Below are 19,860 nucleotides of genomic sequence, written 5' to 3' on the forward strand. Positions count from 1 at the left end.
ATTTGAACTCAGAGCATCATAGATTTAACACTGTAAGAGTTGGCAGGGCCCTTGTGGATCATCTAAGTCTTTAAGACACAGAAACCGACTGTGGAGAAGCAGATGGCTTGCTACACCACGCAGCTAAAGTGCTAATAGTCTGCAATCAGGATTAGAACGCCAGGGATCTTACAGCTATAGAAAAAGTCCTGGGTTCTAGTCTCTAGAACCACTAGCTCGCTGTGTTCCCCCGGACACTAGGGACTCCTCATTTATAAAATGTAGAGGTTGAAAAAGATGCTCTCTACGAAAGGCGACAGAAGGGAGGAGGAAAATAAGGAAAGTGACAGCAAGGAAATTCTCTCGATCTAGGAATACTGCCATTGCTTTTTGGCTGCATACTCAGGCAGATGAGCGTCACAAATACACGCGAAGCTGCTTGCCCCGCCCCCACACGCACTTACGTCGCCTTGACGTGCCCAGCCGGCCTCCAGAAGCCAAGATGCTTCAAGCCTCTCTTCCATCCCATCCAGACCCCTACGGGGAGGGTCTCCTGTCCACCATCTACTGCCTCCCACATACCGTGCCCCTTCCCTCTTTTACTATCCTCAATCCCAGTTTTGCCACCCCAATCCCCCTCCCCCGGGTACTCCGCACCATAGAGAGCCGCTGCGGCCGACCAAAGCAATCCCCGACGCCCCGGAAGTGGATTGTCACCAAAGAGAGTCAGAGGGGAGGGAATGCCTCCGCTTCCACCTCGACTTCCGTCAACCCCGCTTTTCTTCTAAAAAAAGTGCTTCCGAGGGCACAGCTGCCGAGTCGGCTGCCGGAAGGAACGTTTGTCGCCTGTCCCGGGACAGGTCTGTGTTTCTGTTGAGAGGCTGGGAGCCGGGCGTGGGGGAGGGGAGGTCAGTTAAAGCCGGTGAGATAACGGCCGCGGGAGCTCGCGAGCTGAGATGTGGGAGAATAGAGGCTGAGGCAGAACCACTCCTTCGCCCTCAGAGTCCCCTCTACCTGCCCGGTTCTCTTTATCTGCCCCAATTCCCTGCTCACTTTGCGGGGGGCGGAGAGGGTGGGAGGGAGTCGTTATGGTTGGAGCTGTACTATTTTTCTTGACTTCCCCACGTCTTCATTCTCCTTTCTGCCCTCTTCTGATTAAACACTTTTTTGGAGACAAGTTTGGGAAGAACATAACTGCCCCAGAGATCGGTGATCTCTTGTAAAGGTTGCTGGAATGATGAGGCAGTCTCCCCAAGCCTAGTCCAAAAATGTGGGGGTGGGAAGTTGTGTTTGTTTTTCCTTAAAGAGCACAATCTGGGCAAGATGTGGGTGGCATTTATTCATTCACGGATTCGTTTAATTCATCTCAAGGAGCTCATCTTTCAACTCCTGCCTCTCTTCGCAGGCTGCCCCCTCATGCCTAAATGACACATCTCATTTCTCCCTGGCCTTTCTTGGAAGCTTTTGTTTCAAGACCCGGTTTCGAGTGTCCCCTCTTATGGAAAGCCATTCTTGAACCCCCTTCCTCGTGGGCGCTCCCCCCCACAGTTCGTCAAGTACCTGGGTATTTATGTAGAGCTAAAATGTAACCTGTGTGGGAAGGGATTTCACTTTAGAAAGATTGTATCAATGGAATGAAGATGTATCTTCTCAGGACCTCGTACTGTGCACATAAATGTTTGCTGTATTATTTCAAGAATGTATCTTAAGTTACCTCCAAACTATCTTAATGATAGAATGATTTCTTTGTAAAAATGGAAGTGACCTTAGAGATCCAGGGCCAGACATGGATGCTTTTATATTCTGGTATATGAACCCCTATTCAGAATGTATAGGTTGTTTTGTTTGTTTTGATATGTTTTTTTTTTTTTTAATGCATACACAATACGAATAATTGTAAAATAAGTTATATTGAAATGCAGTTTTAAACATTTTTAAAACATTCATAGAACCCAATCTTTATCTGTATCTAGTACAGTTCTTTAATTTTTTCTAAATGAAATCAACAACCAGAATGATGATGATGGATGTTAGTGAGAGTTGGAAGTAAAATCCAGATCTAGTTTTCCATTTCCAACATCGTCCTGTGTTATTTTACAAACAATATTTTGAAAATTAGTCAAAAGTCACCCACATAGTAGTGATCTTTTTCCCAGTGTAAGATGAGGACATTTTGGAATGGCAACTTTCTCACCTCAGACTTGATCAGATCAGAATTTGGACAACTTGTCTAGAAAAACCTCAAAAGTGGTCATTTTAAGCTAATTACCATCATAAATGTTAAAAGGATCATATTTTGAAAATATGAAGGAGCTATCATAAGGCATTACAACTTACTGATCGCCAGGACCATTCAGTGGAATAGGTAAGCTATCAGATGCTAATTTTTTAAATGGTAAAACGGATTCAGGAAAGTGAAATATTTACCCAACTAGGATAGAATATGAATTATTAGTTTCCTTAAGGAAGCAGTGCTTCAGAAAGGTGAGAACCTTGTCCAAGGTCACTTTTTTAAAACAAGTGCAGAGGGAGAAGGGAAGAATTAAACCACGTTCTTCTGATTTAAAATCCAGATTTCTATGTATGCTTTTTTCAAAGCAGCATCTGAAAGCCTCCAAAGTGTAAATTATGAGGGTGAAATTGGGTATTTTGGGGAAGCATTTTTGGTGGCCAATTAAGTCGTTTCTCTGTAACCCCATTTGGGGTTTTCTTGGCAAAGATATTGGAGTAGTTTGCCAAATTTTTTTCATCTCATTTTGTGGATGAGGAAACAGGCAAATAGGGTTAAGTGATTTGCCCAAGTTTTCAAAACAAGTGTCTCTGAGTTTGGATTTGAGCTCAGCACCTCCTGACTCCTGGGGCCCACACTGTCTGTTGTATCACCTATAGCATAACAGTTCTCTTGTACAAACTTGACTGAGCTAGTCAGTCAGTAAGCATTTATTAAAAATCTAAGAGTAAGATACCATACCAAGCCACTGAGGATATAAAGGAAGATAAAAAGACAGTCCCTGCTCTCAAGGAGTTCACAGTCTAATAGGGGAGGCAATAGGTAAACAAATGGACAAAATATAAACTGAATAAATTAGAAATCAACAGAAAAAAGTCACTAGAAGAAAGATGGGGGGAAAAAACCTTCCTATAGAACTTGAAATTTCAACAGACACCTGAAGCCAGGATGTAGAGATGAGAAGGGAAAGCAATCTAAACACGAGGACCAGCCTGTGAAAATGCCCAGAACTGTGGGATGGAGTGTGTCCAATAGAAGGAAACCAGTGTCACTGGATTGTTAAAAGTGGGGGAGGGGCATAAAGTATAAGAAAACTGGAGAACTGGAGGAGGCAGATTATGAAGAGCTTTAAATGCCCAAAAAAGGGGAAGATTTATATTTGATCTAGAGGTAATAAGCCTCTGGAGTTTGAGTAGAAGAGAGTGAATGGAATGTAATGTGAATCAGATCTGTACTTGAGTAAAATCAGTTTGACAGCTAAGTGGAGGATGAATTGGAGTGGGCAGAGATTTGAGGCAGGCAGATCAACCAGTAGGCTGGTAACCGTAGTCCAGACCTAAGGTCCTGCATCACGATAGACACAATGTGAAAGGGAAAAGGGGAGCCTATAGGAGAGATGTTAAAAAAATAAAATTGACAAGACACTAACATTGGATAAAGGGTGAGGCAGATTTGGGGGGGGGGTGGAGTGGAGATATGAAAGAATAAGGAATTGAGAATAACATCTAAGTTGAAAGCCTCATCGATTGGGAGAATGGCAGGACTTTCAAACAGTAATAGAAAAATGAGGGAGAGATTTTAAGGAAAGTTAAGTTCAGTTTTAAATATGTTAAGTTTAAGATGTCTAGACTTCAGCTTGAGCTGTTCAGTAAGCAAGTTGAAAATGCTAGCTTTTAGGTTAGGTTAGAGATGATTAGGAAAGAGGTTAGGGTTGGATAAGTAGATTTCAGAGTCATCAATATAAAGATGACAATTGAATCTATGGGAGCTGGTGAGATCATGAAGTGAGAGATGGTATAGAGGAAAAATAGAAAAGATCCCAAGAATCCTCCGGGTTTTGTGTTATCTGGTATAACCAGGAAAGATGATTAAGCAATGATCAGACAGGAAAATATAATGTAGTATCACAGAAACCGAGAGAGAAGAGAATATAAAGGAAAAGGTGACCAATAGTATTGAAAGGCTGTCACAGAAAAGCCAAGAAGGAAGATTATTAAGAAATTAGATTTGACAGGAGATTGTTATCTTTGGAATTGTTTCAGTTGAATAATGAAATCAAAAGCAGATTAGGGATTTGAAGTGAGAGGAAAGGAGATGGAGTCACCTCTTATTGTCCACAGGCTTCTCTTCCCCGCCCCCCCCCCCCCCAGCTGGAGTGACTTGCCCAGGGTCACACAGCTTAGGAAGTGTGTTGGAAGCCACATTTGAACTCAGGTCCTCCTGAATTCAAGGATGATGCTCTATCCACTGCGCCCACCTAGCTTAGCTGCCCCCTGTCCACAGCCTTCTCAAGGAGGTTAGCCACAAAAGCAGGAGAAATGTGAGGTGATAGTTAGCAGGGATGGATGGATAAAGTGTTGTTTTTTTGAGAGACATGGACATGTTTGCACCCAGTATATGAGAGCTTAGAATGAAATGAAAACCTGTAATTAATATATTCTTAAGTATTTAGAATCTTGAAAAAATATCTACTTGGCAATTGTAAATTTTTCTGGAATCATGTCTGCAAACATCAGTTTTCCTAACCAGTTGTGTTTACTAAGCCACTAGAACAGAAATTAGTCATAGTACTAAATTATTTTTCATTTTCGAGAAAGGAAATTTTTTTTAAGTTGGCAAAAAAAAAAAAAAAGGAATAAGAATCTGTGCAGAATGATATCTTTAGATTTCTTTCATCTTTTCAATCAATTATTAATCAAAATTGTTCTCCAGGGTTAAAATGTTTCATTATATTTGATTATATTTAGTAAATATATTTAATTCCATCATGACTGAAAGAAAAAAATGAATTGTTAATCAATGGAATACTTATTTTACTTCTATTAACATAGGCAAGATAAAATATTTTCAGAGTAACTTGGCATATCAGACAAGTTTAGCTTAGTTACTTTTAACTTTTTACAAACTTAAATATGTTTTGACTTTCTTTTTGAAACCAGTTTTCATAAATAAAACTATGCCTTAAACATTTTTATAAATGTATGTAGTATCTGTAAAGTCTTCAACTTAGAAATTGTTTTTCAAAAGTTTTTAAGTCACAGAATAAATTCATTTTGTGGAACTCTTGAAAAGAGAATTAAAATCATTGAGTAGATGTTACAAGGAGGCAGATTTTCAAATTTTAGGAAAAATTTGCAACTCTTAATAAATTTCCAACACTATAAGTTGTCTGCCAATTTAGAAAATGGGGTCCCTGTCTCTAAAAATATGCAAGAAGGAGAAGGATAAAAAATTGTTAGGAATATAATAGAGGGGGGCTTATGAATCAGATATGAGGTTAAGCTTGGCATTTGTTAAGTACTTATTAAAAACTAGTTTGGTGATTTTTGATCCAAACTATACTACAGATGGATTAAAAAAATTTTTTTTGTATTGGATTGTTCTTTACTCTAAAGTTTCAAACTGATCTTCTCAGGGACCAAGGGAGCAGAGGTAGAGGGGAAGGACCCAAGATAATGAGAAGAATTTTATTTTAACTTTATAGATTTTAGGAAATAAGAATCTTTTTATATACCAGTAGTAATTTGCAAAGGATAATGTTTAACAATTAGATAGCCCTTCAGGTTCCTTCTAATTCTCAAATTTTATGATTCATGTTGATTGAGAACTCAAAATAATTTTTCATTACAGATATAGGCTATTTCTGATATTTATTAGGTTAAATATACTTTCTTGAAATTAACCAGCATTTATAACAATTTATGTGAGAAAATTGGTTTTTCAGTTCTAAACAGTAGATATTGAGAGCACACCCACATTCTTTTAGTCACTTAGGATCACAACCCCAGCATCATCCTTAACTCCTCATTTTGACCCTAATATCTATTCTGTTGCTATATATTGTTTCTGCCTTCACAATAACTCTGCTATACATCCCCTTTTCCACTTAGCCATCATTTTGGTACAGCCCCTCAATACCTCACTCATGAATTATTGCAATGCTAATGTTTCATTTTTTTCTCCCTTCCAAACCATCTTCCACTCTGCTTCTCTACTCTTACTCAATAAATTCTGGTGGCTTTCTGTTAACTCCAGGATCAATTATAAAATTCTCTTGTCTTTTAAAGCTTCATACATTTTTATTTTATTTAAAGCCTCTTATGTTTTTTTTTTATTCTCATCAATATATTCTACAAGTGAGGAACAATGACCTCATTGCTGGTCCTCATAGGGACATTCCAAAGATTCCATGCCTTTTTCCTGACTTTTCCTTTGAAATGTTCTCACTTTTCTAATCCCTCAAGTTCAGCTCAGCTTCCATTTTGTGCAGTAAGCCCACTACAACCTTCCCTCTTGCCTTCCACTTATTAAGGTATACATTATTTTATGGTATCTTATATTGTCTACCTCATTAGAATTCAAGCTTCTTAAATTAGAAAAAAAAAAAAAAAGGTTTGGCAATTGTCAATGCTGTAAAATTGCCCATGCATATATCTGGTAAATAAAAATTATAAAAAAAAAATTTTTTTTTTAAAGAATTCAAGCTTCTTGAGGGCAGAGACTGTTTTTATCTTTCATTATATTCTCAGTGTTTAGTTGTATTAAGCATATAAGAAATGCTTATTGATAAACTAATTTCTTAGGCTCATTAAGTATGCTGTTTTAAAATTTTACAACTGGTCTAAAATAGACTTCTATTAGGAAAAGAGAAAGGAATTTATCTAAATTAACTGCAAGATATAGAAGGAAATACAAACACATTATATCTGAAGTCTTTTCCTGTTCTAATGCTCCATGGTTATATTAAATACCTACCATATACAATAAACACACAAAGTACAAAGACTCATAAAACATGCTGTAACACTCCACTATCACTCCTGCTACCTTGGAGCTTAAAAGTCCAGTAGAAAGAAAAAAGACATTCACATATAGAAACAGGAAATTATAAAAGAAATAGAAATAGAAGAGGAAATATATAGAAATGTGCAAGTGAGAGCTTTGAACTGCAATCAAAGAAAAGTGGAGAAATATATCTAGTCAGTGGGATTAAGAGGGTGAGTTGGGAACAGATCATTCCTATTCTGCATTTTAATTAGCAAATGGCATTATTGAATTAGGACAACCAAATGAGACCTCTTTAAGTGGATAAAAAGTGGAAGCACTGTATGTATGCAATCAGTTATTTACATATATAGAATATTTGCAAGAGAGATTTTGGAAAACATTTGGCCTCCCCCCATACTGAGGCTAAAAGAAGTGAAATGACATACAAGAAGTAAGTGAAAGAGCCAGGATTGGAAGCTTCTCGTTCTTTAACTTTAGCATCTTCCATAGTATTATATTGCTTCACCATTTACCATCTCATTACAGTCAAAACTCTTGAAAATGCCACTTAATATAATAATATAAATGTACCCTAAAGCACTTTTTTTTCCCATCTGAATTCCAGGTTATGGTTATCTGGAGATGACTGGCATTTTCCTTCCTAAGGCAGTTCTGCTTTTCTCTTTTTCATATTTTTAGCTCAAGCTTCCTACCCAGTTCCCAGTCCCCAAAGGGCAAGGAAGCTGGGGAGGACGACACTTAAAAGGAAAGAAGAGGTTTTACTGAGATAGGAAAATATGATTGTAAATTTGAGCTTAGAATTTGATATTTCTCTGTTGAAAATGTTTTAAATATATTCACTCCCGATTATAGGGGAAACTAAAAATATTGTCTATGCTCCTAATATTTTTGTGAAAAAAAAATATGATTTCAGAAAATAATGACTATTTGCATATGTTTTGTATGTAATTTTCTTCCTAAGTCAAAGGAGGGAATCTGAACTACTGCACTATTTATCCTTAATATATATGCATATATTTAAATGATTAATTGCTGCTTATTGCTATTGTTATGAAAAATAGTTCTGTTTACTTTGTATTGTATTAATACAATGGCAAAAGTATAGATTCAAATAAAATATTGTTATGCTAAATATTTTATCTGCCATTTGGCTTTTGTCATAGTGAAATAGAATTATCTTTTTTTTTACTAGAAATTTTATTTTTATTAGAAAGGGACCTTAGAGATTTAAATTAACTCATTTGATGAAACTGACCAAAAGTCACAAAGCAGGCAGTCAGCACTATGAATTTTAGAAACAATTTTAGATCAGAAAAGGACTTTAAAAAACATGTATTAAACCCTTTCATTTTGCAGATCAAAAAATTGAGGCCCAGAGAGAACTTATATACTGTCACACAGGTAGTAGCAAAACCAGATTTATAATCCAACTTTTCTGCTGGCAGTGATCCATGCTATCCCATGCTGTCTTTCTATAGTGACATTTTTCTTCCTTCTTTGCATCATCTTATACTACCAAATGTGTTACCTGTATTCCATATTTATTAATACTTCTAAAACTTTCATAATTGTCATGTCATTATGCCTTCATTGATTCCTTGGTACCTACTGAATATAAAGTCAAGACTCTTGATCTTTGTATTCAGAGATCTATAATATAACTCTACAATATGACTCTAGCCTACATATTCACCTTTACCTCAAATTACTTCCTTTTATATAACATATTTCCTGTTCCACTATACCATTGCTTTTGCTCTTCCCTATCCCTACACAATGCCCTCATATTCCCCTCTCTTCTCTTCTACCCAATGTCCATCTCATGACTTCATAACTATATTTAATATCCATTTCAAATACATTTCTTCTGTAAGCTTTCCCTTTTCCAGCCACAAATAACCTCTCACATGATCTCACAGTATTTTATATTCTCACACCCTTGGCATATTTTCTTTTCTTTTCTTTTCTTTTCTTTTTATTTATCTGGGTACATATCACCCCTATACAATCATCTCTTGAAAGTTGGTGGCTTATCTCTATATTTGTCACTGTTTATTATTGTAGGTATTTACTATTTGTTAAATAATTGATACATCTGAGTCTTCTAAAATTTGATTGTTTTTCTTCTAGGTTAATTCGTGGTCATCTCTATTAAACTTGAAGATTTCAAACTTGGGATTTGGGTTACATCTTTCTCCAGGAAATTGGTCATGTCAAGGAATAGATGACAGTCCTCTGATGACAATACATATGCTCAAACTTCTTACTCAACTTTTTGATTAAGGCTCCAAATTCAATGAAAAGCAAAAGTTCTTTCTAATTTCTCATGAAGCCATACTATTGTTTGTTCATTTTGCTGGTGAATGCCATTATCCCTACTGCACTTTTCCTGGATGATGTAGAATTCAATGGAACGAAAGCAGTAGAAACAAATCATACTACTTACAATGTCTCCTTTCACCACCCAACCTTTGAAATCTCATCTAATTCCCACACAAGTGGTGATTTCATCATAGCCAAAGAGGGAACCAGTGTTTTGATTGAATGTCTTCTCACCACCAGCCATTATGAAGACATTCTTTGGTATAACTCCAAAGGGCTGTTGCTTGATCCAGAAGGAGGAGGTAAGTAGGCTAGACTTTATAATCTGTTTTATTATTCACCTTCAGGTTCCTATTTTGAAATAGTATATGGAGAAGGTATAGGTAAAACTTAAAATAATTGAAACAGTTATGAAACCTTGAAAAGCAGAAATATGAAGAACAGGGATACAAGGTATACATTCTCTTCATCCTAGCAAGAGTATGTAAGTCCAATAATAATCTTTATGGAAGACTTTTTATTGCTAGACATGCTTCCTTCTGGGCAAAGTCTTTTAGTAAATTACAGATTGGGTAGCAGAAATAATAGTAAAAATTATTTTGTCCTGTTCATAGAATTGGCAGCTTGAGTGTAAGTAACCCCAAGAATATTCTGGGGAAAGAAGCACATGTACTCAAGTTTATAGTGGTTCACTGTAGACTAGCATGGGAGACAGAGGTACCTCTTAGGTAAAATAATTATGGACATGGTACTGGAAGGTATACTCCTATATGATTTTCCATGATTTTCAGGAGCTGTACAATAAGCTGCTGAAACATATAATTGAATACAGTTTTCGTTTCCTCTTTAAATTCCACAAATGTACCTCATATAAAATACATTTGTCTAAAAGAAAGCCATTATTATAATTTAAAATGAAGAAAAAGCTAGGGAATAAAAATTATGTTGTATAATTAAAAGAAAAGTATTTAAATAACATTGAAATGGGCTGCCTATGGAGATTATTTAACTGGCTTTCCTTAAGAGTTTTAAGATAATTCATCTATCTGTGTGTGTATGTGTGTGTGTGTCTGTATACACAGACACACAAGAAAACAAAAGATCTAAATTTGAATTGTTCCTGAAGAGACCGAACCAATATAATAGAAATGACAGTGCTACCTAAATCAATTTACTTATTCCTTGTTATTCCAAAGAACTACCAAAGAATTACTTTTATAGAGCTAGAAAAAATAAAATTCAAATTCAGGACTAACAAAAGGACAAGAATATCAAGAGGATCAGTGAAAAATAAGTTAAAGTGATCTAACTATCAGATATCAAACTGTTATAAGAAATAGATAGTTGTTCAGGGAAATAGATTAGATACATAGTATACAAAAGCAAATGAACACAGTTATCTAGTGATTGATAAACCCAAAGATCCCAGCTTTGAGGGGCAATAACTCTCACTAACAAAAACTGCTATTTAAATAAACTAGAAAGAGTTTTGATAGACATTAGTCAAAGACCAACATTTCAGGATAAGCTCAAAATGGGCATAGATTTATACATAATAATATAAGCAAATTAAGGGATAAAGGAAGAAGTTATGACCAGATAAAAGAGAAATGTTCACAGGAGCTAAAATGAATGATTTTGATTAAATATAAAGTTTTTGCACAGACCAAATTGGAAGTAAAGTAGGAAACGAGAAAGAGATTTTTATATCAAGTGTCTCTGATAAAACTCTCATTTCTCAAATGTTTAGAGAACTGATCTAAATTTATAAAAATGAGATACTTTCCCCAATAAGTATTCAAAGGATATAAACAGCAGTTTTCAGAGGAAGAAATCAAAGCTATCAATAGTTATATAAAAATGCTATCAACTAATAAAGAAATGAAAGTTAAAACAAGCTTGAGGGTACCGTGTCACATGTTAGACTGGCTGAGATGATAGAATAGAAAAATGACAACTGTTAGAGGGAACATAAGAAAATAGGGACTCTAAATCACTGTTGGTGGAGCTTGTGAACTAGTCCAGCTATTCTGGAGAATAATTTGAAACTGTGGCCAAAGGACTATAAAACTGTCATAATCCTTTTCATCAGCAATGCCACTCTTGGGTTGATAAGAAAAAAGGAAAACATTCCATTTGTTCACAAATATTTATGGGAAAATTAAGAATTAGAAGATTTATAAATTATAATTTTATAGTATATAATCATTTTAAAATTATATAATTACATAATTATAAGTTAGAATTATGTAAGATTAGATTAGAATTATAAGTTATAATTATTAGAAGAATTAGAAACTGGGGGGATGCTTATCAAAGCATTTTAGGGAATGACTGAACAATTTATGAATGTAATGGAATAATACTATTGTGCTATAAGAAATGATGATGGGAATAATTTCAGAAAAACCTAGGAAAACTTGTATTAACTGATTCAAAGTGAAGTGAGCACAACCAGTAGAACATTGTATACAGTGACAGCAACATTGTATGATGATCAACTATGATTGACTTAGCAACTCCATAATCAATACAATGATCCACTCCAAACAAATCTATGATGAAAAATGCTATCTCCTTCCAGATACAGAACTAGTAATCTAGGAGTACTGATTGAACCATATTTGTTTCCTTTATTTTTCTCTTTTTTGTTTTTAGAAGATGGTAAATGCTAAGATATTTTGCATAACTTAGTATGTATAATATATACATTTCATTGAGTGAGGGAGGGTTTGAAGGAATGAGAATTTGGAAATGAAAATAAAATTAAAATTAAAAATATATTGTTTCTAGGAAATGAAGAATAGGGTTTTACTAACAATTAAATTTAAATGCAAAGCTAGTATAATATAGCAGAACATTGGATTTGATTAGATTAGAATCTTGGCTTTGAAATGTATAAGTTAACGTATGTGACCTTGGGCAAATCTCTTCTCTGCTCAGGACTTCAGTTCCCTCATTTATGCATTGATGGAGAATTGAACCTGATGTTCTTTCTAGAGTCTGTGATCCTATAAACAACTTCAAAATATTAGCTTCAGAGTAAATAATCAGTTGTCTCAAATCTCCCTAAAATATTGTGTTTATTTTTGATAGCTACTATGGACTATTACATATGACAACTAAACCAACCTCTGAAGAGGAAAGGAACCTTTTAAGAAATATTTTCTTCAGAGCTTAGATTTTACTATTAAAAGAACTTCTGTCTCCTTTTTCTTCCATTTCCATATTTAAAGAGAGGGTCAGCTCCCAGCCAGAATTTTTCATGTGTGAGCAAGGATTGTCTTCAGAACAACTCTGTCTGGGTATCCTTGAAGGCTTTAAACACTTGTGCAACATTAGCAGAATGTCCAGGTTTTCTTTGTCTCACAAGTTGTTCTTGAGTAAGACTTTATAGGTCTTTAAGTCTGTGTCAAGAGAAGGCAGCTGTCACCTCATTCCTTCTTTCTCTTTTTTCTTTGTCTTCATTTCATTGTGTTTTCTCTTATTTCCTCCTTCATTAACCTAATCAGATATCCTTTTTACATGCCTACTACTTTACTCCCCTCTCCCTTTCACAAATACAACCACAGCACATTTTTAAGCCCCTCCCAAGCTATCATGGGAAATAAAAATACTACATATGTCACAATGACAGGAATTTGAAAGCACTGTGTGCAACAGAATCGAAAATTTGAAGTGAAATTTTCTGTAGAACTTGATGCAAAAAAAAAAAGAAAAAGAAAAAAAAATTCAATATAGGGGCAGCTAAGTGGTACAGTGAAGTCAGGAGGACCTGAGTTCAAATCTGGTCTCAGCCACTTAACACTTCCTATCTGTGTAAGCTTGGGCAAGTCACTTAATCCCAATTGCCTCAGCAAAAATACTAAGACAAACAAACAAACAAAAACCCTCCGTGTAGGCAGATAATCAAATCAGATCCTGCAAAGCTTCATTAGCCTGCTGTCTACCATTAATATTATTATGACACTACAAAAAACAGAATTTTTTCTGAATAACTTATTCCACAAAGTTAGAGAAGTTTGTTCATATAATTGCAGTTTTGGAGTAGACCTGCCAAGTGGAAAAAGTACTTAGTTAGGAATAGGAGTCTTTTGTTTGTTCGTATGTGATCTTCAGCAAGTAACTTATCTTTTCTAAAAAAAGACCTGTATCCTCATCTCTAAAATGAACTAAGATATTCTCTGAGATTCCTTATAATTCCAAAGTACTAGGACTCCTAAGTGAAGTTCAGATTTCATGCTCCTACCTTTCCTATGTTTGAAAACCATTGGCATTGCTCAGGATACATTTATTGACTGTGCTATAAAATTGTGTTAGTTCAAGTTTATGAATTTCAATGAGACTAGCTTAGATAGAATATCAGTCTAGTGCGAGGATCATAAATCTTTTGATATCAGAAAGTAAAGGACAGAATTTAGAATTATTAAACAGTTGATAAATAGACTATTATTATTAATAACATGGATTCATATCATGGAGTTCATATATTCATACAGTACTTCGTACAAGGCTCAACGTTCAGAAGGTAAAAGTAGAATTTTAAAGGAATGATGATCATATTTATAACTTCATGCTCTTTGATGTGTTTATTTCTTAAGGAAATGGAGAAAGATTTTTAAAATAAACAGGCTAAATTGTGACAAAACTAAAGGTAATTCCAACAGTTTTTCACACTCTTGCCTTTTATTTGTATCTAAAACAGTCTGTGCTTTCTAGAGATTAAGAAGTCAGGTGAGAACTATGAAAGTCAATCAAAATTATTATGCACTTTGGAAAATGTGTAGCACAATCTTCATACTTTGTTATTACCCTCCTAGGGGTGGAGAAGCCATTTTCTCCCAGGGCCACTTGGTGTATTATCAGATAGGTCTGATTGTTAGGAATTGCTAATACATCAATCTGAAATCTACCTTTCTTGAATTTCTACCTGTTGCTTTTAATTTGTCATTCCAATCTCTCTCCCTTTCCCAGACTCACAGAATAAATAAGTAGCCTCTTATAAATTCCTACAAATTGATCTTGTCCTTTTCCACCACCTTCCCACCCCACTTCCATGTTTTCTCTTGTAATTATCTTCAGTTTTTTTGCTGTATGTGAAGGCATGGATTTCTGTATGTATAAATCATATGTCTTTCTGTATTTATTAGATCTTTAGTTAAAGTATTATATAGAATTAAAACAGAACTTTTTTCCTACCTATAAAGCTGCTTATTCTTAGTGTCTTCTGAAGAGGCACTTGGTTTGTGTTTTAATTCCTGGTGACATTGGCAAACACATGTCCAGAGAAGGCAACTATACTGTTGAGGAAATTTAAATTAAAAATTTAAAAACCAGAGGAAGGTCAATTGAATGTATTAAAGATATTTGGCCTGAAAAGACTTCGAGAGGATGATAGATATTGCTGATGATAGATATTACTTGCCCTGGAAAAGCTCTTGCTTAGGATTGTATAGATGGAATAGATAACTTCTAAAATTATCTCTAAAATCTTGTTTAAATTATATAATTTATATTTTTAAAATATTATAACCTACTTTTTAAAAAATTCATTTCAAAGCCTAGAAAGACTTACATGATCTGATACCAAGTGAAGTGAGCAGAACCAGGAGAATATTGTACACAGTAATTGCAATATTGTGCAATGATCAACTCTGATAGACTTAGAGTTAGCTTTCTTCAGCAGTGCAGTGAAAAGACACATCCAGAGAAAGAATTATTGTGTCTGAATGAAGATCAAAGCATATTATTTTTATCTTTTTTTGATTTGTTTTTTCTTTCTTGTGGTTTTACCTTTTTCTTCTGATTCTTTTTTCACAGCATAATGACTGTGGAAATATGTTTAATATGACTGTACGTATAACCTGTATCATATTGCTTATTGTCTTGGGGAGAAGAGGGAAGGATAGTGGGAGAGGAAAAAAAATGAAACTAAAAATCTTATAAAAGGGAATATTAAAAGCCAACTTTACATGTAACTGGAAAAATACAATACTATTAAAGAGACGTGAAAAAAATCAATTTCATTATCAAAAGTTTTCTCTTAAGAAAATCGCCTGTAGTCTTTACTATGTCAGTCTATTGAAAACTGAGTCATAACAGTGATAGTAGCCCAAAAAAGAGCTTAGTCTCTGATTTTTCAAGACAAATCATTTTCCTTGATAGACAATAACAATTTTCTAAGTTTCAAAAGAATATGAAAATAATAAATTATTCTCATGGTTGATCAGTGAAGTATCTAGTAGCTACAAAAATTACTAGCCTAATGGAATCTCATTGTTTGTTTGGGGTCAAATTTTCATTTGTCTTCTGCCAGGCTTCTTTTAAATAACAAGCCAGATTTTTTAATTCATAGATCCATGGTTTATATAACATACAGCACTTTTGGGGGGTAGAATATTTTCATGAACTTTTTCATTGAGATTATGCTTTTTAAAATTGCTTGTTTAATTATATTTCATAATGTCATTTTAAAAAAAATTTCCTCTTGGGTTACTAGGTGGAAAATGGTTGATCTTCAAAAACTACCTGAATATCACCAGTGTAACCTTTGCTGATCGTGGGCTTTATACTTGTCTAGTCGCCTCTCCAGTCCATGCCTCTTACTCTGTCACCCTAAGAGTTATCTTTACTTCGGGAGACATGAGCATCTACTACATGATTGTTTGCCTGATTGCCTTCACAATAACTCTTATCCTGAATATTACACGTCTGTGCATGATGAGTAGCCACCTTCGAAAGACTGAGAAAGCCATTAATGAATTTTTTAGGACAGAAGGTGCAGAAAAGCTTCAGAAGGCCTTTGAAATTGCTAAACGCATCCCCATCATTACTTCAGCCAAGACCCTAGAACTGGCCAAAGTTACACAGTTTAAGACCATGGAGTTTGCCCGCTATATTGAGGAACTGGCAAGAAGTGTTCCTCTCCCACCTCTCATTCTTAACTGTAGGGCATTTGTTGAGGAAATGTTTGAGGCCGTGCGAGTGGATGATCCTGATGACATGGGAGAAAGAATCAAAGACCGACCAGCACTCAGCGCCCAAGATGGTATCTATGTCATCACTTCAGATATTGGGCGTAGTAATTCACCGGAAGGAGATTCAGAGGATGGTTCCCTGAATGAGCAGGGCCAGGAGATAGCAGTTCAGGTTTCTGTTCATCTTCAGTCAGAAACTCAAAGCATAGGAACAGATTCTCATAACAGCTGTCATTCTAATCCATCTGAAGAGGTAGGATCTCCTGAACTCAACCCTAACTGCAAAGATGGGGCATCTGAAAGTTAACCTTTGATCTTTCACAGGACTTAGGGAAAGGTATCTAAAAGAACACATGTTTCTGTCAGCAGTGGCAGACAGAAATTACTGGGATTTTTTGCAGAATGAAAATTGCCAAATTTAATGGGGGGGAAATGCAAATTTTTTTTCTTCTTTGGTATTTCTCATCCCCAAATTTCTTTCAGACCTAGGCTCCTAGAATTTTAGAGCTGGAAAAGATCTTACAACCCAGTGTGGCATAGTGAAAAAGAGACTAGGAGTGAGAAGACTAAAGTTACAGTCCTTGCCCTTCAATTGATTAGTTCTATAATAATGAACAATTACATTACCTCTCTGGGCCTCAGTAAAATAAGGGGATCAAACTAAATAGTCTCCAGTCCACTTTCAAGTTCTAAAATTCGTTTAGCTATCATCTTAAAACCAGCAAAATCTTTAACATGTCCCAATAAAACATTCTTCCCTAACTCTTTCACCATCAGTTTAGTGAAGGAAATAGGTTTTGCCTTTGTTCTTTTGTTTTAGTATCTGCCCTACTGCCACATAAAGAAATAAGATTTAAGCAGGGAGAAGGCTTCCCAGATGTTTCATCACATGAATAGTGAAATTGCCTGTCCTATATGAAGAACCATTTTTGTATATTTCTTAATATACAAGATAAAATTTACAAATAAAATGGGATAATAATTTTAATCTGTGAAAAAAATTGTTCCCATTTGAAAGGTATATTTTGTCTTTTAGGTCACCAGGTTATCATTTAGTGCATTGAAGGTAGTAGTAATTTATTAAATGGTTCATTAACAAAGGTAATTTCATCTAATACTTTCTTTGATGTTTTATTTTAATATATACAATATCCAACTGCTTTTCTCTGATGTAAATCATAAGATATAAAGATTTTTAATTAATGGTTTCAGACTTGCCTTTTTTTTTCAGATACTCTGAGCTTTGGAAAAAGATTATGTGGTAGAAATCCCATTCCAGAATATGGACCATAGAGTATCTATGCTTAGTCATTTAAATATATGGCAACGAAGATTGTCTTTCCATATCTGATCCCCTTACTCTCCTACCCACCACAACCTTGCTCCTATTTGAATTTGGAGGCAAGGCTGTGTAAGTAACAATTAGAAGAAATTCAAGAAGTTTTCTAAGGAGTCATAAATCTTTGACAAAAAAAGATAATAAAGTCTGTGTTATGTTTACTTTGATATTTTGAAGTCGGTTTATTTCATTGATGTATATATATCTTCTATCAACTCATAGTTTCTATGGCCAAAGAAAGCCAGTCTTTTGATGATAAGCCCTTCCTAAATTTCCTGGGCTTACTGAATGATAGATACATAATCTGTCATTGGTCCCTTTCAGCTGAGTAGAATCTGCAATGGGGCTACCAGGCATGGTTTTAAAAAGATCAAGGCTCACCTCCATGACAAGGTGAAGTCATAGTATTAAGATTTTAGTAGAAGCCAGTTGTATTACTGTATAAAAATAAAATACCAATTGGTCTTGGAAGTTTCTAAAGCATGAATTTTATTATGTGGAATTTGTGGTTCAGCTATATATATGAACCATTCAGATTGCAATTCTTGTTTGAGATGTGGTGTTATTATGTCTCACAAACATGCTACAGATTAATTTCTTTCAATTCCTGAAAGTATAATGCTGCATAATTTTAAGAACTTGGCAACTAAAACATCACTTAGTACCTCACATTTCTCTCATTTGGCTTCCAGTTACTGAAACATACTTGGAAATAATGGCTCCTAAGGGGAACTTTTAGAGAAGATTGGATTAGAATTTAATTACTGATTTCAGAGAAAAGAAGATGGAAAATACAATGAATAACCTGATAAAGTGCATCATTCCCTTAGTCTTGGTTGATCAGAGCCAAAGAAATGATGCATCCATTTCTGAGCCAATGAAAATTTAGTGAAAGGTTGGGTATTCTTAATTGATAGACCTTAATTGATATTTTTCCCATAGATTTTGCCAGAGAGCAAAGGGTTTTGCTTTTGAACATAAGTTTCTGAACACTTCTGTTTTGCCACTATTAGCCTAAAGTTGGAAGATTTTTTTTTAAATGCTTTTTGTTTAGGTACCTTCATACATACAATTTTATATTCTAAATGCTGATTTTAACCTAAGAAGGTGCAACTTGATCAGAAAATATATCAGTTTCTGGAACACAGCTGCCATGTTACAGAAAATAGCTTTATATTGGAATATTTTGACAGTAAAAATTGAAGTGTTTTAAGAGTGGTCATATAAGGTCTGTAATGATTAATGTCCAACAAAATGATACCCCAATTTGGTGTATTTTGTTTCTGTATAGTTTCACATTAAAACGTACAACATGATGTATAGCCAAGAAATATGAGAATATTTTGAAAGTATATAAGAGTAACATCATTTTGAAGAAATTGGGGCTGCATAATTATGAACAGCCTAGAGTTACACAGTAAGTTACTGTAAGTATTTCAGCAGAGTTATTTCAGACATCCTTCTCCTTTTAATCCTCCCTTCTCTAGCTTTATTAATTGATTCCATGAATATACATTGCACAAAATTATGAGGAACTTGGATTCATATCTCCAGCTCAAATTCAAATCATTGCCAGCTACGTTGCATCTCAGGCAGATAAATAAGTTTTATTTTGGAATTTTCCAGTATTATATTGAGGTTCAATCATCACGTTACTGATATCAAGTATTTGATCTGGCAAATGTTATGCAAATTAACTTATTGTTGAGCACATGTTTTCAGGAAGAAGAAACCATGTTTATTATTATTATTCGTATTTATTATTCATATATTGTCGGGTTTTAACTTTTTGTAAAATTCTTAACTTTCTGAACTAGAGCTACAGTTTTTGGACAATCACTGTGGTGTATTTATCTTTTTAGCCTGACTTGATTTTTTAAATAATATAAAATGCTATTATATAATATTTCTAAAATAGTTTCATCATGGGCATTTGTAATTTTTAAATTGTATTGTGATTTATGAACAACCAAAATGTTCTCTATCAATGGCAAGCATACAAAATAAATTTTATTAAAAAATTAAGCATTTTCTCTTATTATTAAAATCAGAAAATATATCATTATCTTTCAAGAAAATACTAGTTTAGTTTTTTTTACTCCCCAATTTGTGACATTGGGCTTTTTGTTGTATTGTTACAACAAAAATGTTGCTTTTACAAAATTTTGTCATGTTTTAGTGTCTTAGTCTTAAACCCCTTGCTCATTTGTTTCTTACCTGCTTAA

General features: G+C 34.6%; 2 protein-coding genes across 3 annotated transcripts in view; one reads left to right on the forward strand and one right to left on the reverse strand.

Moving 5' to 3' along the window:
* The window catches only part of FAM114A2 (family with sequence similarity 114 member A2), a 33,787-nt gene extending 33,044 nt beyond the window's left edge, over positions 1–743 (reverse strand). The window contains exon 1 of one of the 2 annotated variants that reach the window (XM_074291867.1): positions 637–743. The gene's annotated coding sequence lies outside the window, so the exon portion shown is untranslated. Of the gene's footprint in view, positions 1–443 lie in introns of both variants that reach the window. The other variant, XM_074291868.1, reaches the window with a different exon arrangement.
* Positions 611–19,660, forward strand: MFAP3 (microfibril associated protein 3). Its single transcript, XM_074291869.1, has 3 exons — positions 611–839; positions 9,128–9,621; positions 15,819–19,660. Exons 2-3 carry the CDS (start codon positions 9,324–9,326, stop codon positions 16,601–16,603), a joined length of 1,083 nt encoding a protein of 360 aa, XP_074147970.1. The 5' UTR covers positions 611–839; positions 9,128–9,323; the 3' UTR covers positions 16,604–19,660.
* Positions 19,661–19,860: the final 200 nt, after the last annotated feature.

This window comes from Sminthopsis crassicaudata, chromosome 2, assembly GCF_048593235.1.
Source record: "Sminthopsis crassicaudata isolate SCR6 chromosome 2, ASM4859323v1, whole genome shotgun sequence".
Taxonomy (NCBI): Eukaryota; Metazoa; Chordata; class Mammalia; order Dasyuromorphia; family Dasyuridae; genus Sminthopsis; species Sminthopsis crassicaudata.

Coding starts and splice junctions, on each gene's coding strand:
- MFAP3 (XM_074291869.1), top strand. CDS start 9,324: ATGAAGCCATACTATTGTTTGTTCATTTTGCTGGTGAATGCCATTATC. Junction 9,622..15,818: donor GCTTGATCCAGAAGGAGGAG/GTAAGTAGGCTA, acceptor TTGGGTTACTAG/GTGGAAAATGGTTGATCTTC.